At 46.2% G+C, this 24,162-nt stretch overlaps 1 protein-coding gene across 1 annotated transcript in view; it reads right to left on the minus strand.

Annotated features, from left to right (window-relative positions):
• Nucleotides 1-23,158, minus strand: part of CDCP1 (CUB domain containing protein 1) — a 59,328-nt gene extending 36,170 nt beyond the window's left edge. The window contains exon 1 of the mRNA XM_047771829.1: nucleotides 22,990-23,158. Coding sequence (XP_047627785.1) covers nucleotides 22,990-23,071 — 82 coding nt within the window. The 5' untranslated portion in view covers nucleotides 23,072-23,158. The remainder of the gene's footprint in view (nucleotides 1-22,989) is intronic.
• Nucleotides 23,159-24,162: the final 1,004 nt, after the last annotated feature.

Genomic DNA, 24,162 nt, shown 5'->3' on the forward strand with positions numbered 1-24,162 from the left:
TGAAGGCTCTGCATGCTCTCCCATGGCCTCCATCTCTGGGTCTCCAGGGGGCCTAATTCACTGTCAGGTGAAGCTGCAATCCATCCCAGGGCTACAGCCTGGCTGGCTAGATTACCAATTTCTTTCTTACTTGTCATTTCTCCTCTTTGACAAAACTATTTTAAAATTCCTGTCTCTACAATTTTGATTCGTATTATTATTTTAACTGATCATTAGACCCTAAGCAGATTAGTCGTTCCCTGAGGCTGAAGGGGAGGGGAGGGAACAGAATATAAAGGGGTCAGAGGAGACTATGTAGGATGAGAAAACCATTCTGTATCTTGATCATGGTGGTGGTTATAGGTTGTACAGAATTGCCACAATCCATCAAACTGTGCACTTAAAACTAGTGAGGTTTATTATGTGTAAGCTATGCTTTAATAAATAAAAAAAAAAAAACACAGAAAAAAACCTTGTGCCGGAAAGATTGTGTTTTACACCAAAAAGGCACTTAATAAATGAAAAAAAGAGTAATCATGACCAAAGCTAAAATACGGTTTAATAATATTTTGGGGTGGGCCTAGTTTCACCTAAGGTCTGTTTAATAATTACAAATCACTTTAAATTCGATTTTGAGAAGAAAAGGCTGATCTCACTAAGATTTCTCCAGTTCTTCTCTCCTGCCAGGTCGGTACCCCCAGTAATTCTGCGTGTATATAACAGTCTAGTCCATTATCAAAGACAGCCAAAGAAACATGTATAATCTCTTTTAGAAATTTTTTTTTTCTTTCAGAGTCTTTGACATCATCTATTCATTCAAGTATTTCCTGGGTTCATACTACATTCCAGGGATCATCCTTGGTGCAAATAACTGAATGACAAAAACAGCCAGAGTCCCTGCCCCCTGGGTGTTAATAGTCTAGAGTTCAGGGGTTTCTAAATGGTCTGGAGCCTTTTAAAATGCTGAAGTTCTAAGTAACAGTGGGCTCCATGTGGGACCTGGGAATCTATATTGGAGCATTTCTCTTTCCCTATGGTGGGAGGTAGGATTCCCTTTTATTTATTTTTTTCAGATGGAAAGTCAAATGTCCCAACTCTAATGACTGAGGCCAATCTTCCTTCATGAATCACTAATGGTACCTCTGTTGTTTGCATATTTTTAATTTTGGATCTAAATAACCCAGATTTTCATCCAAACTCCTTTTGGAAACAAAGCAGATGAATCCTGATGAGGGTTGAATAACTCACTTGGGATGTACTTTTAACATCTTACTGTATTTCTTTGCTCTGACTTTGAGATCACCAACTGAGCATGATCTACAGTCAGGCCACAGTTCGTATCTCTTTTTCAATGCCCCAGACCAGAGAGTCCCCATCTGGCTTCCAGCTCAGAGCCCAGAAAACACTAAAGCTAAAGATAGATGGGTAGCAAAGCCAAGGCTTACCTACATTTGTAGTACGAGTTCATTTATATTACATGATGTCCCTTAGGGTCACAGCCAAAGCCACATCACCCATAGGACTGTCATTTTTATTTTTTTTTATTTATTTATTTATTTTTTTTTTGTCTTTTTGCCTTTTCTAGGGCCGCTCCTGCGGCATATGGAGGTTTCCAGGCCAGGGGTCTAATCGGAGCTGTAGCCACCAGCCTACGCCAGAGCCACAGCAACGCAGGACCTGAGCCGTGTCTGCTACCTACACCACAGCTCATGGCAATGCCGGATCTTTAACCCAGTGAGCAAGGCCAGGGATCGAACCTGCAACCTCATGGTTCCTAGTCAGATTCGTTAACCACTGTGCCACGACGGGAACTCCAGGATTGTCATTTTTAACTGCCCCCCCCATCCTCATAATAAATACATTAGCTGGAGGGGGACAGTGAGAATGAGAAGATAGAGAGTTGCCGTCGTGGCTCAATGATTAACAAACCCAACTAGTATCCATGATGACACAGGTTTGATCCCTGGCCTTGCTTAGCGGGTTAAAGATCCGGTGTTGCCATGAGTTGTGGCATAGGTCGCAGACGCAGCTTGGATCCCGCATGGCTGTGACTATGGCTCCGATTTGACCCCTAGCCTGGGAACTTCTATATGCTGTGGGTGCGGCCCTAAAAAGACAAAAAAATAATAATTAAAAAAAAGAATGAGAAGATAATGATTCCACCATGTGTACACTTGAAATCTAAATCCCCCTGATCCAGCCCCCATCAATTCTACCCCTTGAAAGGCATTATTTCACTGTAATAATAGTAGCAGCGAGATGTCCTCACTGCTTGAGTAAAATAACTTATAACTGGTGTCATCACAAGGGCTTAGAGTTTGAGAAAGACATCTTGCTTGCACAGTTTCCCTCTTTTCCGTGCACCACCATTAATCATCCCTTGAAACTGGAAATTCCAACACCGCAAAATAAATCTCAGCTTCCCGCCACCAGCATCACCCTGAGTCAGGCCAGCACAGCTGAGTGCTTGATAAATGTACCGTAATTTAAAGAAAATGGATAGATGTTTTCTTCCTCAACAGCTCTTTCTTTTGTCTCCCCAGGAACTTGATATTTCATTGGTCTGGTATTTTGGAAGATCTATTACCCAAGTTCATAGAAACCCAGACAAAGCCCCAGATTCCAGCGTGATTTCGTGATCTCAAGGCTGAAGAAATCCAAGGCGACCCTCACGGAAGCAGCTTGTGGGCTGCGGGGATCAGAGCATTAAGGAGAGCTTGTAGGTGTCACACATGGGCTCATGAGTCACAGCTCTCATTTCCAGCTCTCCTGCCTTCTGACCTCTCCTTATTAGGATGCCTTGGCTAGTTTCTGCCTCACCGGTGGCTTCTTGGGCGGGAATTTCCAATTGTTTTAATCACCATTCATTATTCACTATTCATTAATCACATATCATAGGATATTATACAAACACCCCTGTTATTTCTTCTCCCTGCCATCCTATTTCTTTGTAAGTGAATTCACCACCTGAACACCAAGAAGTGATCTATTCCCAGATGTGTCCAATATGGTTAAAAGACTGACAAATGTGATTTATGGTTTCTTAGATGGGTCAGAATCTGCTACCTGGAATCTGGGTGTAGTTTCCGGGGACACTCTGCTCTCATTCTCTCTCACTGTCCAATGAAGATGGACAGCACAGCCCCCAGCTGGGGACCGGGCACAGTCTGGGCACCAGGAAATATACAGGAAGACCAATGGGACCCATGCCCAGGATGGTGAGCGCTCAGACGTAGGAACCAAGCAGTGCAATTGTGAATCAGCATGGCTGATCTGTCACAGCCTGCGTGGGAGTCAGATTCCAAAGCAAGCCCGGAGGGAATCACTTCTGGTAAAAACAGCCCAGTCCTCTCTCTGGAAGACGTCACACTGCATACCCACATTGCTCTCTCAACAAGTCCATGGGGCTGTGGCAGTGTTTGCTCCCCCAGGGAGCAAACTTCTCAAGCTGAGCACCAAAAGCACTGATTTGATTTTAGGGGCCACATTCACAAAATCCAGTTTGTTAAATTGTGGACACTCCTATCATGAGAGCCTAAGAAGTGTCACCAGCCAAGGGACAGTGATTCACCTTTCTACCTCACATCTACCCTATGGGGACACTCACAACATTTACCTGATTTCTCCCAGCTCTACCCCCTGAGGGAGGCAATTGCTAAATCCATGTAAGCTGATGTAAGTTGAAGGTATGTTTACCTGTCTGCCTGCCCCATCAGACCCCACAGGTAGTCAGCAATTAGAGGGCACTAAGGAAGGTCAAGGTAGTTTGAAGATGCTGAGGTCAGCTAGTAACTGTCTGAGGTGGTCAAGGAAGACTTCGCAGAGGAGGCATGACTAAGATGGGTCAGAAAAATGAAAAGGAGTTTGCCTATAGAGAAACAGGTATCAGGATGGATAGGTGGAGGGAACAGCAGATGCAAAGTCACAGGTGTAAAGAAGATGGCTTTCTTCGAGCCACTCCAGAAAGTTTGATTTGGTCAGAGGACTAGGAAAATGTGGAGAGAGGAGGCTGGAGACGGAGGCAGGGTCCAGGCCAGGATGGGGCTTGGTTGTTGGCATGGAGTTTGGGCTCCATGGGAACAGCATATCTTAGCAGCTTTGTGTCATGGTTAAGAGCCTGGAGTCTAGATCTGACTGCCTGGGTTCAGTTCCTGGCTTGGTACCACTTACCAGCTATGTCGCATTGGGCAAATTCCTTTGCTTCTCTGTGCCTCACTTTTCTTATCCGAAAATGGTATAAATAATGGAATTGTTGTCAGGACTAAATGAGTTAGTACCTATGAAGTGCTTAGAATGTTGCCAGGCAGGCAATCAGTCTCAGCTGCTATTGGGAGCTCCCCGGTGGTCTAGTGGTGAGATCTCGGCACTTTCACCGCTCCGGCCTAGGTTCAATCCCTAATCTGGGAACTGAGATCCCATATTAAGCTGCTGCATGTTGCAGCCAAAGAATAAAAATAAAAAGCAAAAAGATCTTAGTTGTTATTACTGTTGATATTAGTAATGATAGCACATTACAACAACTGCTGCTAGTGCTGGGACGTCGTTGAAGGGTGTTAGGTGTTAGGGAAACAACTGTAGCAGCAGCTCAGCTCTCAGTCTAAAGCCCAGAGTCCTGGCTGGTTGGGCTGGACAAGGGTGAGGTGGGTAAGGTGCGTAGGGGCAAACTTCAACGCTCAGGGTTGTGCAAGTGTGAGTGCCTCCTTAAATTCTGCACGCCTCCCCTGCCCTGGCCCTGCTCACCAGCTGTTAAGGTCCTTCTATATGTCATGACTCATGTGACTCAGTACCCCTTTTGAGGCTCAGAGACATGATTTCACGCCCCTGTTTGGTGAGCTCAAGAGGCAGCTGGGAGATTCTGGTTCGACCTCAGCACCACTGCCCTGCTCAATCCACAGTGAGTACTTTACTGAGTTGTCCTCCTGGAAGTTGCCCAAGCTGGTGGAATCAGCCTGCCGAAGGGGAGGAAGTTCTGTCATTGTTACGAAGTATGTGGAGTTGTTGGCTGACACCAAGGGGCTGGGCATCACCACCAACATAACGCATCTTCATGGGGCCTGCTGTGAAGAGGGGGTGCCAGACCTTCACAACACCAAACTCAGTGTTATTAAACCAGTGGACCCAGGGCAACGAAGTCTGCAGGCCATGGAGGGACAACTGGTGTTGACACCCTAAAACTCTTTGGCATGGACTTGAACAGGTCTGTTCACAGACTGGTAAATCAATGCGAAAGTCTCACCGGTGGCAGGAAGACAATCTGCCTGCCAAGGAATAGTTAATTTCCCACATTCACATAAACAAGAACCACAAGGCAAGTTTCTGTTTCAGAAACTAATCAGCCTCTCTTAGATGAGAAGCCTTTGCAGTCTAGATACCAGGCCAACCTTAACAACAACACTCACTACTTCATATGTGCAGCCTCCATGCTTGCATTTATTAAGAATTTATAAATGCCCACAGCCACCCTACAAAGCAGGTTCTAATGTTAATCCCCATCTTAAAGATGATGAAACCTAGGCTCAGAGGAGTCAAGCAACTTGCCCAGGTGTATATGATTAATAAGAGGCAGGGCCAGGTTTTGCACCCCAGAAGGCTGACACTAGAGCCCAGCACATGAAAAATGGCAAGTCAGCAGAACAGCCCTGCCCAGGCAATTCCACATACCACCGCCAGGAGCCTAGTGCTGACAATGGCCCGCTCTCACACCCGTCAATTGAAATGGAATAAAACATTTCCCAGCAGTGGCTGGGAATCTCCAGGATATCAAAAGGGAAAGGCATTTGTTTAAAATAGTTGCACTGGCACACTGCATTTACACATATCCACAATAATTTGAAAGTGTGGTTTGACTTTAAACCTAAGACTTAGAGTTCTCTGGAATTCAAAATGCTAGGAACTCGGTTCTTCTTTTGCATGTTCTTTTGGCACCATTTCCTGCCTCCCGGCAAGGACCTAAAAAAAAACCCCTGGGAGTTCCCGTCGTGGCACAGTGGTTAACGAATCTGACTAGGAACCATGAGGTTGCAGGTTTGATCCCTGGCCTTGCTCAGTGGGTTAAGGATCCGGCATTGCCGTGAGCTGTAGTGTAGGTCGCAGATGTGGCTTGGATCCTACGTTGCTGTGGCTCTGGTGTAGGCTGGTGGCTACAGTTCCCATTAGACCCCTAGCCTGGGAACCTCGATATGCCATGGGAGAGGCCCTAGAAAAGGCAAAAAGACGGGAAAAAAAAAAAAAAAAGGACACCTGATGGCTCTGCAGCTTGGTGAGGTTTGGCTGGGGTTGTGGGCATGGAAGAAATGTGGCCGGGGTGGTGGCAAAAGAAAATGAGCCATGATTCTGGAACAAAGCACTGGGGTACAAAGGACTAGTGCCAGGTGTTGGAGGCAAAGTGTCCTCCAGAAGCTCCAGCCTAAGGGCTCACTTCTCAAGGCCACTGTCAGCAAGACACATGGGCAAAATCACACCTACATTTAGGAGAGTTCCTCGGAGCCCCTCTCTACAGAATTTCCTTTCCCTCTCCTTGGAATGTGAGAATCTCAACCCAGGCCTCTGGCTGGCTTAGCAGGAAACACCTCCTCCTGGAAAGACTCCCATGTGCCCTTCCACATATCTGAGCTGTAAAGACACGCTTTGAAATGGGTTTTGGAATCAAACAGACCTAACTGAGAGGGCATGCCAATGCTTTCCCGCAACCTTGTCCCCTCCCCACTCTTCTCCCCTAACTCCCCAGGGCTGACTTGGGAAAAGCAACCTCTTGCGGTTGCAGGGCAAATCTTTCTTCATTCTCTTTCTCAGAATAAAGGGAAGTGGGGTGATGGCTGCCCAAAGGCATCCCCACAAAGAAGCTGCGTATCGGGGTCGGGCCAAGCTGGGGGAATGCTTTTGTAACCCAGCAGGACTCTACAGAGCCTTCCCCCATATCCTCTGCTTTAGCTCTTCCCTGAAGTAGAACGTGTTATGTTGGAGGTTTACAGGTACACTGTGACCTCACCTCTGTGGACAGCTACAAGAAGAAAAGATTTCTACACCAAGAAGTTTGCAACAACCAACTCTGGTCCTCTCTCACCTTGCCTTTAAAAATGCTTTACAATTTTGGTTCAGGGAGTTTGGGGTTTTGGGGGTATGAGCCACCAGGCTCCTTGTGTGGCCTGCAACAAAACTTTCTCTGCCCCAAACTCTGATGTTTCCATTTGTTTGGCTTCACTGTGTGTCAGGCACATGAACTTGTGCTAACGCTTTGGACTATTGTTGGAAATTCTGAGGAAGATGGGGTGACAAGGCAGGGGACTACCCCGTTCCCAAGCCCCAAATGGCATGTGCACCTCCCAATTGAAGGCATGTTCTTACCCTCTCAGGGAAAGAGGCCCACAGTTCCCTTTAAAATAGCTTTCTATTTCTATAGCTCTTAGAACAATCGCAGAGGATAATAAAGTTCAAAGACCAATGTTAAAAGGAGCTATGTACATTCTTAGTCAATCTGACTTGCTGGAATAGTTGATCAAAACGGGGGACCGTTGGTCCATCCATGCACTCCCTACTCTTAATTCCCAAACTCCTTAGGAGAGAAAATACATGCAACGAGGCAAGCTAGTTATTTTCTAAAGTAACTGAATGACTCTCCAAAGGAGACACTAGTGATCAACAGTCTGCAGGGCCTGTGCCTTGAATTATGTTTCTAAAGTGGTAATGGGTTTGCAGGGAGCCATCCAAACGCTTCTATTCTATCTTTCCCTTTTATGATCAAAGACACATCGTGTATTAGAGATGTATGTAGACACCTAACTATTCTCTGGGTCCTGTCTGGGCCACAGCCTGGAGAAAATAAACACATCTATGCATGAACCGTTCTGGAACTGTGGCTATTTTAAGGTTTCTTGCCACCCCGAGACCCTGATTTTAACTCCAGGTGGAATGGAACTGCACTGGCTGGAGAGATGATCTCAAAGAGGCCCACAGACATAGAGAAAGCTGCATGGTAACACTTGGCGCATGAGAATTTGCACAACTCAACAACAATATAACTGAGTTTATGACCACTGCAAATAATTCATGATGATATGCTAAAATGCCAGAGGGCCAGTGAAATCATATTAATATTTCATGAAATGTTAAAAAGATTCACTTAGTCAGACCTTGAGGTGTGAATCATGATGGCCATGAAGGCCACCGAGGAGCACAAGGATAGATGGGAAGAATCAAAGCAGCAGGGCTAAAAACCCATCTACCTGTGCGCTCAGGGACAAGCCCAGAGTGGAGGGCCTTCCCTGTCCCCACCTGCCAGAAGTTCAGAAGTTACTGAAATTCCCATTTCTTTAGCATTTAGCCCTAGAGTCCTTTGCTAACAGTCTAACCTTGCCATCAGAGTTAAGTTGTTCAAGTTCTTCTGATAAAAAGTTAGCAGGGAGATGGTTAATTAAGAATCTATATGCAAGAGTTCCTGTGCGTCTCTGCAGGTTAAGAACCCGACTAATATCCATGAGGATGTGGATTCAATCCTTGGCCTTGCTCAGTGGGTTAAGGATTTGGAGTTCCGAGAGCTACAGTGGAGCTCTCAGTGGAGTTCTAAGATGCAGCTCAGACCCTAAGTTGCTCTGGCTGTGGCCATAAACAGAAAAAGAAAGAATCTACATACAAAAGGTTACATGTTGTATGATTCCATTTATATCAAGTTCAAAGAAAAGAAAACCCATCTATGCTTATATAAGTGAACCTCTGGAGAGAAGTATTAATTAGGAAGGGGTAAGAGGAAACCTCATTATCCATCTTCAGAACTTTTTCATCTTCCCCAACTGAAACTCCACCCATTATTCTTTTTGTCTTTTTAGGGCTGCACTCGCAGCATAAGGAGGTTCCCAGGCTAGGGATCAAATCAGGGTTGTAGCTGCTGGCCTAGGACAGAGCCATAGCAATGCCAGATCCTTAACCCACTGAGCAAGGCCAGGGATCGAACCTGCAACCTCATGGTTCCTAGTCGGATTCATTTCTGCTGTGCCGAGATGGGAACTCCGAAACTCCACCCATTAAACCCTAACTCCCCACCTCCCTACACAGCCCCTGGCAACCACCATTCTATTTCTGTCTCTATGAATCTGGCTCTCTAGAAACCTTATACATGAGGAATCATATAGGGTTTGTCCTTTGATGTCTCGCTTATTTCACGCAGCATGAAACTTTTAAACTTGCGAATTAACTGCTGATTATGGATTTGAAAAACAGCCAAAAAGTGGGCAAAACTGCACAGACTCAAATTCATCTATCCATCCATCCATCCATCCATCCATCCATCCATCCACCTGTCCATCCATCTATATAACTGCTTTGCGAGAAGGGGGAAAATTCCCCTTTAAACAAACAAAAAATGATGTCAATATTGAGAAAATTTGAAAGGCAGTGAAAGGCTATGAAAGAAAAGCAGCAGCATTTCCCTGAAAAGTGAGAAAGTTGTTCAGCCACTGGGCACTAGACTCAAGGACCTTCACTTTCCATCTCTGCTCCAGACTGAACGATGGATTCCTGCAGGGGACCAGTGAGCACAGCTACTGCAAGGAACGTTCTGATTGGGCTGCATTCTCTGGCAATTAGAAGCAACTGAAAAGAAAACTTTCTGACTTGTCTGAACATAAGCCATGAGTCAGTTAAAAAATGAGCTTAGTTTAAAAATGGACATTTCCCAGTAAGATCAGCCTATTTCTACCTTATTCTTCATCATCCCTTAAAGGATAATGTTTAGTCAGGAGTGGGGGAGTGCTGGGAAACGCTTCATTATTAAAATGTTCAGCCTGCGCTTTGAAAGTCCACTCACGAGGAAGCAGTGACAGGGAGGAGGAGAGCAGGTTCTACTTAGACTGAGACCTGTTCTGGGGGCCACCACAGCCTTGCCCTCCATCATCACCCTGATGTGAGAAATACCCCCTGCCCTATGAGTCTAGTCACTTCAGTCATTCTCTGGGCCCCCACTCAACTGGGCCACTTCGGACAAGCACTTTACCTCTCTAAATCCAGGTTTCTCATGAGTAGTATTTGGCTGAAAATACAGACTATGCGGGGCTTCTATAAGCACTGAAACAATACCTCTGTGCAAAACAGAGACAATGGGGCTGGGCATAGTGCAGGCCTGCGGCTAGTGACAGCCCCATCATTACCATCCCCACTGATGAGACAAGGGCCCTGAGCCTCTGACACCTGAAAAAGGCAGAATTCTAAGGACCCCAGTGCCCAAGCTCCTGTCTATTCTCCTCCCCCTGAGTGTGGGAGGGACTCTGAATACCATGAGGTGTCACTTATGTTTATCGCCTGGTGGACTTTATTCCAGTGGGTCTGACCTAATTAGTTGAGCCCTTAAAATAGACGAGGCTTTTCCTAGAGAAAGAGATTGGGAGTGGGAAAGGGATTTGACAAGAGGGAGAGTCTCTAGCTGGTTTTGAAGACGGAAAGGGCTGCCTGGCAAGGAACGTGACTGGCCTCTAATTGCTGAGAGCAGCCTTGGCTGTCTGCCAGTGAGGAAAGGGGGCCCTTGGACTTGTAGCCACAAGGAAGTAAATTCTGCTACAACCATATGAGCTCAGAAGAGAACACCAAGCTTGAGATGAGAACACAGCCTGGTTGGCATCTTGATGTTAGCCTGGTAAGGTTGAGCACAGACTCCACCCTCGCCCCACACCTGGACATCTGCCCTACAGAATTGTGAGCTCATTAGTGGGTATTATTTGAAGCCACTCAGTTTGTGGCAATTTGTTAGGCAGCAGAAAAAATTAATTCACAACTTATAAGTAGATGGGGTAGAAGACAGGACCTGCCAAGTTGCTCAATGGAAAGGGTTTGAACAAATACAAAGTATTATATAGGACCCTGAGCTTTCCCTTCTGACCTGAGTGACCGTTACGGAAGTTGTTGTGTCAAGTGGACAGCCTTTGGAAGTGTACATCAATAAGGATGTCTCAAAACATTGCATTTACAGCAAAACTTTAATGCCCAGTTGCTGAAAGAGGACAGGGAGGGAGGTGGATGAAGGGGTCAGTGAGAAGGTGATGCTATGGGGTCATGTTACCTGGACCTATGGGCAGAGCAAGAACAAGAAGAGTCTTCAGAAGAAAACCAGAAATTGGGGAGCAATTTGGGGGAAAGCCTGGCCTTAAAACCCAGGGGTCCAGAAATGGTAGCCTGTGTGGGGCCGGCCAAGGCTGCAGGCTGATGGGAGGTGGCATCTAGGAACGATGGTAATAACTAACCAGCCCCCATTTGTTCAGTATCTGCCACGTGCCAGGTAGTACCTACATTTCCTTTGGGTAAACTTCTCACATTCACAGCAGGGAAGATGCACAGTTGAGATTCAACTCGGGACCACTTGATGCCAAACCCCATGTGCTTGCTGCAGCTACTCCGAGAGCTCCACCGTCAAGGTCACAGGCTACTGGGCAGCCTGGGCCCAAGTGTCTGCCCCAAACCCAGCTAGGGAGGAGCAGAGGTCAAAGAGATGTGTTTCAGTTTGTACCCCACAACATCACCAACACAGACAGACAGTGTTTTCTTATTCCAAACACCCACACTGAATATCCACCCTGCTCTCGAATTCTCTAGGCTGGCTCAGTGTCAGGCCCTAAAAGTGGATAGAGGGGTGGGAAATGGAGCAAACTGTTCTTCAAGAGAAGTTGCCCCAGGTGGAGAAGCCAGTTTTGGTCATTAGTTCCCTCATTCCTAGTGACTTAAAACCTCTACTCTATCCCTTTGACATAGGCAAATTCTTAGGGAAGCAACTGCACACTGTTTTGAAGATAGAATCATTGCTATACTCGAACCTGACTTTACATTTGAAACTATATTTTTCAGGCAAAACTATAATGACAGAAGGCCAATCAATGGTTGCCAGGGGCCAAGGGGCAGGGATTGTCTGCAAAACGGTCTGGAGGAACTTTGCAGGGTGATTAAAATATTTCACGTGCAGTTCCCATTATGGCTTAGCAGGGTTAAGAACCTAACATAGTGTCTGTAAGGATGCAGGTTTGATCCCTGGCCTAGCTCAGTGGGTTAAGGATCTGGCATTGCTGTGGCAGCTCTGATTTGACCGCTAGCCTGGGAACTTCCATATGCCAAAGGTATGGCCATAAAAACAAAAATAAACAAAAAAGTATCACATACCTGATAGGACTCATCAAATAGTGCAACTGAGAGTGGTGAATTTTATAGTACATATATTATACCTTAATAAAGCTGAAAATTATATGTTACATTTAGACAATATATGAAGCACAAAGTAAAATATGTAAACATAAACCTATAAGGTACCCTATTTTATTTCATTTCATCTTGCCAAAGGATAGCAGATCGTCCTCATTGTTCTGAATCTTCTGTTTTCCTCTCTAGAATATAACCTGAGGGTCACTCCATGTCTGTACATGGAGAGCCAACCCCTTCTTTAAATGGATGTGGGCGTTCCTTCAGTGGCACAACAGGATCAGCGGCGTCTTTGCAGCATCAGGACGAGGCTTCAATACACAGCCTGACACAGTGGGTTAAAGGATCCGGCATTGCTATAGCTCACAACTGCAGCTCAGATGATCTGATCCCTGGCCCAGGAACTCCATGTGCCATGGGGTGGCCAAAGAAGAAGAAGAAAAAAAAAAAAAGCCTGTGGAGGATTCCATTGTTTGGATGTGCCATCATTCATTTAGCCAGTCTTCTAATGATGGGCATTTGGGCTGTTTCCAATCTCCAGTGACCAGGGGGAAGGAGCAGAAGATGCTTATCTGGAGTCTCAAGGTGCCAGTGGGACACACCTTCCTGGAACTTGAGTTGTATTCCTGCAGAGGCAGAGACCAGGGAGGCTGGAAGATGTTATTTCAAGGGTTTGGTTGTGTTGCGTTGTGGTGGGCTCCTGTAAGATGACCCACGCAATGTTCACAATTTGGAAAATGTCTTCTTTGTTGTGACAAGTTGAGAACTTGCTCCTGACAGCCCAGGGCTGAAGTGCCTGATAAGATTATCAGCAACTTCCAGGGCAGTTGGGCAATTCTTCTCCATCTCTCAGCAGGGATGAAAGGCAGGAGACCTGCTAGGCTCCCCGGAAGATCCGGCTCTGGTTTCCTGGCCTGGCACACTCCGGCCCAGTCTTGGTTTATGACACCAGCTCACAAGGACAGCTGTAATCCTCAGAAGCCCACTGGGGTGTTCTCTTCACTTCTCACATGTAATTGGGCATGATGTTTAAGTTACATAAAACCGGTCTGGTAGGTTCCTTGGCTGAAAGGAAGTGTGCATGAGTGCATGCGCGTGTGTGTATGTGCGCATGCGTGCACATGGGCAGGTGCTCACTTGCAAATGATTTTTAAAAATGTATTCTAGTGTCATTGAGAACACTTTCTTGCAGTTTTTAATGCGGCAGCCTCACTTCTGGGAGCTTCCCCAGGTGTCCTCATGAGGGTCCAAGGCCCAGAGCACTGGGATGGTGGCTGAAGCACTGTGTGTAGTAGCAGAGCTTGCAAACAACCCAAACATCTCCCAAGAACAACCTGGTTACACAGACGACAGCCTGGCAGTTTGGGCCAGACAATCTGCTGTTGGAAATTTCATTGATCTTCTTGGGCTCAACTCAAATAATCAAAGTAATAACAATTCTTAACTGAGGAATCTGTTTGAAGCTGGACACTGTGCTGAGTAATCTACAGACATTATTTCATTGGGACCTCCAGCCAACCATGAGATGCTGCTGTTCCTATATTGGAAAAAAGGACCGTGAGTCTCAGGGAAGCTAAGTCTCAAGTCACCTTTAATAAGCAGTGGAGTGAGGATCTGAACCAAGCTTTGCCCAACCTTACCTGAATGACATTGCTTCCAAAAAGCTAGAAGGCAACTGGGAGCCCAGTGAGATCTCTGGCTCAAGTTCTTCCATGTCTTTGCACCTCCCTCTCCTCCCCAGTCAGTTTCCAGGCAGGAATTTGGGCCCTTTGGGAAGCTTGGTCTGAGGAAATGAAAAATGCAGCCGTGAGCAAGAACCCAGATGCCAACAGTGACCGAGATCCTGGGTCTATGCCTTGAAGGCCCAACTCCAGAGAGACTTATCAGCAAGATGGTTGGCAGTGAGGATAGACTAGCCCAATAGTCTGAGTCCTCCGGAGACAGTGTCTTGGTTGCCCGGGGTCTCCAGAGTTAACGCAGACTTCCAATCAGAACAGCAGCATATTACAACTTCACTCTCTGTGCTGATAGCTCTTGGCCTCTCCTCTGTGGTTGGCATGCACCAGAGTCAAGTGTCTGTCTGGGTTGAGGAGATGCCCTGAGCCCTTCACACTCAGCAGCTTCATCTCAACACCTCAGCATCCTCCATCATGTCCCGAGACCTCTCACCAAATATTTGCGAGATGTTTTCATGTTAAACAATGTTTTAGTCAAACATCCTTGTTTGAAATGGCCTGCTATTCCCACCACCAGATCACTGATGAAAGAAAAGGCATCTGTTTGAAGGAATCCAGTACGTGCCTGCACACATACCATCCTAGCCCAGCTCGCAGCTGGACCACACATTGTCAAGTGTTGAGAAGCCTCCTCATGACTCCAAGCAGTGTGTGACATTGAACATGGCCAAGTGGGCAACCCCAAAACAAAAAAATCAGCCAGACTTGAACTCCATGTGATTTCTGGACTTAGAAAGTTTATAAACTCATTTCTGGAGACTGTTTTTATTGTCCCAGCCAAATGTAGTAGGCAGGCATCTGTACACATCTGCAGAAATAGCACATTTCCCCCAGAACGCTTTGATCTTCTGTCATTGAGAGCAGGGAATATTTGCATTTCATTTAAAACTTAAAGAAAGTTATACTCTCTATGCTCATGGGTCAGTTTTAATTTGCTTTTTCAAAATGTTCCAGATTTATTATTTAAAGATGCTCACACTCTGAGGTGAGCTGGTATGGCCTCATGGTCCTACTACTGAGCTGCATTTCCATCTCTCCTCAGCAAAGACAGACCATCAAAGCTCTCAGTGGTGCCCTTGGCTTGGGCTGTACTCAGGAGAGAAATGAAAAATGCAGATTATTTTTTAAGTGCGATAACTGAAGAAAAATTTTCATCTTGTGAAAGTTTGTGAGGTGCATGTCTATAAAACATACTTTAATTTTCTACTGTATTCTATCACAAATTTAGTTTTACTATTTAGAGAAAACCAAACAAACCGAGGTGAGGTATCATGGAGCAATGTGGTTCATATGCAAGAATGTGGAAGACAATACAAAGTCCTTGTCATGATCCTTACTGCTGCCAGCAAACCATCCTTCACAAAGGAAGGCTCTGCGGAGATACACAGGAGGCCAGATAACTGGTGTAACTACTTCCTTCCAGGCTTTTTTCCTAAGAATGTAATCACACTGTACATACACACTTCTTTACACTCTGCTTCTTTCATTGTATCACAATCAGTTCTCCATCATTTTTTGGTTATTTCCTTGCAAGTTTCCAGGAGTGGGGTTGCATTCCCAAAACTCACCCACACACCCTCTATTTCCTCCTGGACACAGGTTTAAAGGGACCAGCAGAGACTGACTGATGAATATGTTCTGTGCAGTGAAGACCCTGGGCCCTGGCATGAGGTAGAGAACCCAGACCAAGTCTTCCACACCCTGTAGGACACAGAAAGCTGTGTCCCATCTGGCAATCTACACTTTCTTTTTTTTCTCCTTTCCAGTTTTCTCAGTCCACACATGCAATCACCAGGACTGTGCTTCCCTCCTCTTTCTCCTCCTCTGTCTGATTTGCATCAGATTTGGAGCCAGGAGACCTGGGTTCTAGAACTTCTTGCCCTTGACACCTTCTTGCAGGGGGACCTGGAGAAGTTACCTAACTTCTATAAGCTTGTACCCTCTTCTAGAAGGACTTGGTGTTGACCTGGATTATCCATTTGTTTATTCTACAGGTATTTATGAAACACCTGCTATGTGCCAAGAACCATTCCAGCCCCTTTCCTCATGGAGACTGGACATGAACCTGTCTGGGCTCTTCCACTAGCAGAGGGGTCTCCAGAAGGCCTACAAGTCAGCTCTGATGTAAGTCAGCTCCTAAGACATTAGGGCTGGTGGTTCTTTTGCCCAGTCTAAGCTCCTACAGGAAAGACTGGAAAACTGAGGCCCAGGGAGATGAGGCAACTTTTCCCAAGTCATAAGGTTAATCGTTGACAAGACTTGACGTTAGAACCAGGTGTCCTGACACTTTTTTTTTTTTTTTTGTCTTTTTAGGGCTGCACCCATGGCAAATGGAGGTTTCTAGGCTAGGGGCTGAATCAGAACTGTAGCCGCTGGCCTACACCACAGCCACAGCAATACCAGATCCAAGCCGCGTCTGTGACCTACACCATAGCTCACAGCAATGCCGGATCCTTAACCCACTGAGCAAGGTCAGGGGTCGAACCCATATCCTCAAGGATACTAGTCAGATTTGTTTCCAGGGAGCCATGATGGAAACTCCCGGGTGTCCTGACTCTTAGGGCTGGCGCTCCTACCACCCTGCCTGCCACCTTGCCAACTGGACAATGATGACTTCTTCCAGGGCTCCCATTTGGACTACATTTCAGTCTCCCTTCCAGGTGGATGGGGCCATGCCACTGAGTTCTAGCCAAATGAGAGGCAGCAGAAGTGATGTGAAATAAATTCCATTCCTGGACCATAAAACCCTCCACGTAAGACCCCTCCTGATCTTTTCCCTTCTATCAGTTTATACGGATGAACACAGAAGCCACCCTTCTTGAAGATGGTGGACTCAGAAAGTGGAAGGAGCCTGGATCCCTATATCACTGCTCGGAGAGCCCTTGTTTAAGACGTTCTATGAGCAAGAAATAAACGTCTATTGGGTCTGAGCCATCCCACACATTTGGGTTTGTGTTACAGCAGCTCAGAGTGTATTACACATTGACTATTAGACTTAGCTAAAAAGTCAGCAAGAACTAATCAGTCCTCAATGCAAATGTGAGGATCTATCAGAGAGCACACCTGTCTTCCTTCCTCAGCCTTCTCAACACACAGCACTCAGGGCATTCTTATCACGGAACCCAAAGTAAATGTTTGAAAGGAAATTCAAAATACTTCCCTTGCTTAAAGTTTATAGTTAGTTTCAACTGAAAAAAGATAAATAAAGGAGTAAATTGCAGTCTTGGGTGGTTAAGAGCCTGTACTCTGAAATGAGACTGCCTGGATTCCCAGATGGCACCTGCATATTAGCTGGGCTCTTCGCAAGTTGTTCCACCTGTTACTCACTATCTTCCATTTGTTCTGATATTTTCTGTACAAATCCTTTGACCCAGTAATTCCTCACTCAGGAATTTTGCCCATAGATAAACTTGTCCATATACCTAACAAACTCAACTGCAAAGATGGTCAATGAGGCTCTGTTTATAGCAAGAAAAGATTGGAACTAATTCATTAATAAGGGGCTGATTAAATATAAAATGGTGTTCCCATGACAAAGAATATTCTGCAGCTGTCAAAAAGCCTGCGGCAGCCCTGTATGTTCTGTATGGAGTGAGCACCAAGATGAAATGCTAAGTGAAAAAAATCAAGAAGCATATGGGACACACATGCTATATACTATATTTATGATCCTCTTTATGGAAAGAAGGGAGGCATATATATTTATAAACACATACATGCATAGAATTACTCAAGAACAATGCACAAGAAATCACAGCTGTCCTGGGAGGAGGCCTGGGGTCAGAGGTAGAGGGGCACATACTTTTTCCTGCAGATCCATTTTTGTACTATTTGAATTTTTCTTTCCTTTTTTTTTTTGCTTTTTTTAGGGCCGCACCCGCAAGGCATATGGAGGTTCCCAGACTAGGGGTCGAATCAGAGCTATAGCTGCAGGCCTACGCCACAGCCACAGCCACAGCCACTCAGGATCCAAGTCATGTCTGTGACCTATACCACAGCTCACAGCAATGTCAGATCCTTGACCCACTGAGCAAGGTCAGGGCTCAAATTCTCATCCTTATGGATACTAGTTGGACTCAATATCTCTGAGGCACGTGCCACAGGAACTCCATCTAAGCACAGTTTTTAAATTGTTAAAATTTTAAAAACATACACACATTACCACATGACCCAGTTACCCGACTTCTGGTTATTTATCACACTAATTTGAAAAGATACTGTACCCTGATGATCACAGCAGCATTATTTATAATAGTCAAGATATAGAAACGACCTAAGTGACCATCAATGGATGAACGGATAAGAACATGTAACACACACACACACACACACACACACAGGAATACTACTCAACCATAAAAAAGATGAAACCTTGCCATTTGTGACAACACGGATGGACCTTGAGGGTATTATGCTAAGTGAAATAAGTTAGATGGAGAAAACATCATACCATATGATTTCGCTCATATGTGGAATGTAAAAAAAAACAAAAACAAAAATAAATGAACAAACCAAACAAAAACAAATATGTAGATTCAAAGAACAGAGTAGTGGTTACTATAAAGGAAGGCATTGGGGCACAAACATGGGAAAAGGGAATCATCTGTATGGTGATGGATGGAAAATAAATTGTTGGTGGTGAGCACATCATATGGTATAAAGAGGTCAAAATACAGTGCTGTACACATGAAATTTATATGATGTTATAAACCAATGTAACCTCAATAAAAAAAACCCACTTATACATTCCTAGAATAAATATGAACACAACACCTCAGTAAGTGTTGATTTTTTTTAAAAAATGGAAGAAAATGTCTGGAAAAAGCAGATTCTGTCTTTAAGATAACCAGCAACTCCTGACTTTTAGGAGTCCTGCTGTGCACGGCAGGTCTGGCACACTGGTGATGGAAGCTGGGTTCTGAAATTAGACTACCTGGGCTACTATCTCAGCATCACTGTATGCCTTCTGAGTACTCCTGGGTAAGCTACCTCATCTCTCTGTACCTCATCCCTCTATTCAGGGGATTATACGAGGACTTGCTTGAGGATGGGGAGCTAAATAACTAGAAGGTCTACTCAAGTACACCTCCTCAGTCCACATTTTCTCAAGAGGAGGGAGCTCAGTTTTATTACTCAAACACTGTGTCATCCATCATAGTTATTTTTGGCCAATGTATATTTAGGAAACATACATATTTACATGTCCAAACACAACACAACATTTTAAACAAAATGTAGGATGCAAATATAATAGGCAGAATGTCAGGATCTAGTGAGATGTTCTGAGAGTCAACAAAGAAGGTGCAGTAAGTCATTACACATCAAGCTACTATCTGTGAAGAGCCATAGACAGTAAATGGTCTGGCAATCCAGAAGGGATGTCTTTAGGCATTTTACATTTAATAGAATTAGTTGTTAATTATATATGGGTATCTTCTGGTGTTTCATTATTCTTTTGAAAACTCCTGGGGGTTTGGGTTTTGTGCAATGGGTCGTTACAGTTTTTACCACGTGAAATAACGAGACATAGAGCATCAGTTAGTGTTTTCTTGCACAATTCTGTTTTTGGATGAATCACCAATGTTCAGGGGGAGATGCTTACATGTAAAATATTCAGAAGAGTGGCCAGCACAGAGCAGAATCTTGATTTGTGTTAGCTATTACAAATAGCAGTTAGTAGTTAAAAACAAACAAACAAACAACCTGATATACTGAATACAAAGGCAAGGCTACAAAGAGGTAAGAGAGAGAGGGAACTTGGCTCTCCTTGCCAGGCTCTCTAGAATGTTGCCAGCTGCCTGGGAGAAGGTGATGGACTAATTACAAGGTTGTAGGAAGTGGTTTGAAATAATCTGATTGCGGAATAATTTTTATAATTTAGAATGACAATTAAAGGGTGTGAGCTTTTCTTAATCACCCAGGTGGAGAGCCTTAGCTATGGCTCCCCCTTGCTGTCCCCCACCGTCCCACCCATCCTGACCTCAATCATAGATCCTTCTGACTGGCAAACTCCCCTTCTGCATCCACTCAGCACTACTGAGCAAAATCGAAGGTGAGGCTTGTGTTATAAACCAAGAGACTCAGTTCCGATTTTGTCTGTTTAGCAAAATAAGTGCTGCAGGACCTAGCTGGGATGCTCCTAATTCTTAAATACTCACCAACACCGTTCAGACCCTGCAAGCTGAGCTAGAGAGAGGAGCGCTTTCTCCATAGATGCTAGTGAAACAACAGTGATGACGGCCCAGGAAGTGTGGGAAACAGGCATTCGCACATGGTTGGCTGGAATGTACACCAGGTCAATAGGACAAGCACCCCACAGGGCAACATGGACATGCAGATCCAAAGCCCTAACCTTTACTCTTTATCCCAAATTAGCAATTCAATTTCCCTAATTTTTAGTCAGACAAAATTACCAAGAAGGTACAGAACAATAGAGACATAGGAACACATTCTCAGATATATCAAAATGGGAGAAGCCAGGTGATACTGTTTTATAACTCTGGCAACACAAAGATACCATCTCATGTCATTACTGAATCTGCGCTAAGAGCAGTCCCCTATGTTGGACATGTTCTATTTTTAGCAGGAAAAATGGAAAGCAACCTAAATGTCCAACAATAGGGGACTGGTTAAAGCCATACAAAGGGATGGTCCTATTTTTGGTTTTACACACACACACACACACACACACACACACACACACACACGATCTGGTACCAAAATGTCCAAGGTTGTTTGCTCACAGAGGACTTCTTTTCCATGCTGGTTATATTTGTTGCCAATTTTCGTACAATACTTACAGATATATACTATTTAAAACACTGATATCATTGCTTTTAATTTCCTTTCCCCTTATTGGTAGCCAGGAAGAACCTCTGAAAGACTGTGGAGGGGGTAAAGGGTACAGTCATCATGAACAAAATAGCAGCATCTGAGGTGAACCCTGAGGCTGATGGGTCAGCACACAAGCACATCTGTACGATGAGCAGAGCAGCCGTCTCTGCCTGTGTCACACAAATCTGTGTGGGTGGGGGGAGGACTTATCCGTCCTGCCAGTTACACATTCCAGACAACAGCCACCAGCTCCTCAGTTGAATCTGAAGAATGATGAACACACACACTCATCCTGGGTGAGTGAACACATCACTTGATGTCTACTCATATTTCTGGCAAGAAACAATGGCGTCAAGAATGGGGTCATTGACCCAGACTCTGGTATCTGAGTGGTTCTTGGAAAGCTACCGTGTTGGTTTTAACAAGGTTATTTCAACTTAACCAGTCCTTTATTCTTAGAAGTGGAGGAGCTGGCAGGAATATTAAACTCAAACAAACACACTTCACAAAGATGAAAACTTTACTCTTCATGTCTGCAGCAACACCAACTTCATTTTCACTCTGAGTCTTAAATTCAGGGGTTTATAAAACAAATCCACTGTGCTAGGCTTTCTGGCTCTCTCCATCTTTTCAGGACAGGTCTTAATAATTTCTCAAAGGCCCCCAAATGGTTAGATCAACCCCAAGACTTTGGGTAAAGCACATGTCCTCTATGACTGCTCCAACCACAATGGCATAACATTCAGTTCAGCCCAGGGATGTGGCTTCACAGGTCCAGTCCCTGGGACCACAGGGAGGATTTAAAAAAGAGAAATGAGAACATTCCTAGGCTTCCTTGTATGTATACAATGAGCCAAGACACATGGTTCCAACAGTCAAGAACTTCCTGTAAGGAAGTCTCCATCGGAGCCACTGGTGACCAAGAAGGCAGTCTAACAAGACCCACAGGGAGAAATCAGACATGTAACAGAAGCAGTTCAGGACCGGCTGTCTTTGTCGTTATTAGCAATGCCTTGATGTCTGATTTACACCATACTCTTAATGGAGGATTCTTAACTGTTATCACAGACAAGCAGAAACATCTCAGACAAGGCCCAGAGTTTCAGGACAGCTCCCAAGTGTAGACAGCACACATTTTTCTCAAACACATTTTCATGTGCTAAATCATTCCTTATTCTTAAATTTTTTTTCTCTCCAAAGAAATCCTGAAAACTCAGTCCTAAATTACAATAAATACGTACACAATATTTCCCATGTCCCATCTACTGTGCAGCAATATGTCACTGACGCTGTCGGAGAAAGGAACCAGGAAGCTTTCTCGTCTCGGATTTGTCATGATGGCAGTTACCGGAACGCCCAAGTTCACCTCAACCGCTTAGTCGGATTCTTTAATTTACTCTAATTTACCTGCCTGCCAAACACAAACGCCCCCTTGGTTGCAGCGAAGGGTAATCGAAGACCGAAACTGCTTCTTGGATAGCTCTTTAAAAACCACAGAACCTGTACTAGCCTCAGGAAAGACCTCAAATCAAACTCTTACATGGAGACACCAGGTTATTTACAGTGTTAACACTTCCAGGGCCCGCAGGGTACCTCCGCGCTAGCCCGGGCAGCTGGGATGTGGCGGTTCCTGCCCCCACCGGAACTGGGAATTCACACCCCACCCAGGACCGCCCCCTGCCGACCCCCTTCCGCCTTCAGGGTCCTTCACCCACAGGAGCAAGGGGTCCGGGGGCGGGGGGGGCCCTAGAGACTCCGCGGCCTAGAAGCGCTTTCATTTTGTAATTAATGTTCCTGAACTTGGGGAGAGCGAGAAAGGCGCGTGCGGACCGGGGAAAAGGTGAGATAAAAGGTGGGATATCGTGGCGCCAAACTACTGTTTTTCTCACACCTTCTTCTCTGGCCCAGGAGCTGAGGTAGAAGGTGCGCGGGAGAGGGAGGTTACCTCCTCACGCCCGGCCGGCGCCACCAATAATCCAGGTAAAGCCACCTCAGCTAGGTCTTCGGGGCTCGGCTTCCGCGCGCCCTTCTTTCCTCCTCGGTCTGCGCCCGGATCTCACGTCCACGACCGCGGGGCTCCCGGTTTGGTACACCAACACATGCCACCGCCTGCGCTCTGTGCGAGGTCGCGCGCAATCCAGGAGGGCACGGCCACCGCGCCCGACGCGGCGCGCCCAGCAACCGCGCGGTCCCGGACACCCGGTCACCCCGACTGCGCCGTCCTCGCGCCCCCTGTCCCCCTCCGGCGCCCCTCCCCCGGCCCTGCACTCACCCACTCCGCTGGGCAGACGCGAGGCACTCAGCAGCAGAACCCCTAGCACTGCGACCGTGACCCCAAAGTTCAGGCCGGCCATGGCTGCGGGGCGCCTCCGCCGCGGCGGGGAAAGCGACTGTGGCGGGTGGTTAGGAGCGGCGGCAGCGGGCGCCCGAGCCTGGCACCCGCTGCGCTCGCCCCGCCCAGGCTCGCTCACCTGCGCGAAGGCGGACCGGCCCCGGCCCCGCCCAGCGCCGCCAGAGCACCGGTTGGCTGGGTCAGCCCTCGCTGTCCTCCTCTCCTTCCTGCCTCCGCACCCGCCTCTCTTGCCCAGAGCGCTGGGGCCGGTGGCCACCTTCTCCAGCCCCGTCGCCCTCCTTCTCAAGGCCGAGAGTGATCAAGTCCATTCACAGGCGCGAAGGTCGCCCCTGGGGAATCCACTCCGACTCCTTTCACTGTCCAGCACACCGAGGAGGCCACTGTGCGGCCCATTTTTCAGAGGAATGAGTTCTGTGGATCACCCAAGCCCTGGCTTCCGTCTCTGCTTCCTGACCGGCTGGAGCCTCGCTGGACTTTAAAGCCAGCCGTTCGTTCCTCCAGCTACTCTTCGCAGGACTATGAGCCTGCATTCTGCTTCAGGCACTTCACCCGCAGTACTTTTTTTTTTTTTTTTAATCTTTTTAGGGTGCGTCTGCGGCACATGGAAATTCCAGGCTAGGGGTCTAATTGGAGCTACAGCTGCTGACCTACACCGCAGCCACAGCAACGCAGGATCCGAGCCTCTTCTGCGCCGTACACCACAGCTCCTGGCAATGCCGGATCCTTAATTCGCTGAGTGAGGCCAGGTACTGAACCTGCGTCCTCATGGATACTTGTCACATTCGTTTCTGGTGAGCCATGAAGGGAACTCCTCATCCGCAGTATTTCTAATTTTCATGGCAGCCCTTCCACATAACAGATGAAGCAGACCTAATGAGTTACGCAACCTGCCCAAGGTCACTAGGTTAGTTAGTAATTTATGGAGGCAGGAAGGGGTTTCCACAAACGAGGTTACTTTATTACATTTTTGGAGAGCGAATGGATGAGTGAATAAATGCATGAGTCTGGAAAGGTCCAAGAGAAGAAACCAGAACAGACCCACAGGAGCTGCTTCCTTGAGTTGTGGATAGTGTATACTGGATGGGCTTGAGG

This window comes from Phacochoerus africanus, chromosome 1 (genome assembly GCF_016906955.1).
Source record: "Phacochoerus africanus isolate WHEZ1 chromosome 1, ROS_Pafr_v1, whole genome shotgun sequence".
Taxonomy (NCBI): domain Eukaryota; kingdom Metazoa; phylum Chordata; class Mammalia; order Artiodactyla; family Suidae; genus Phacochoerus; species Phacochoerus africanus.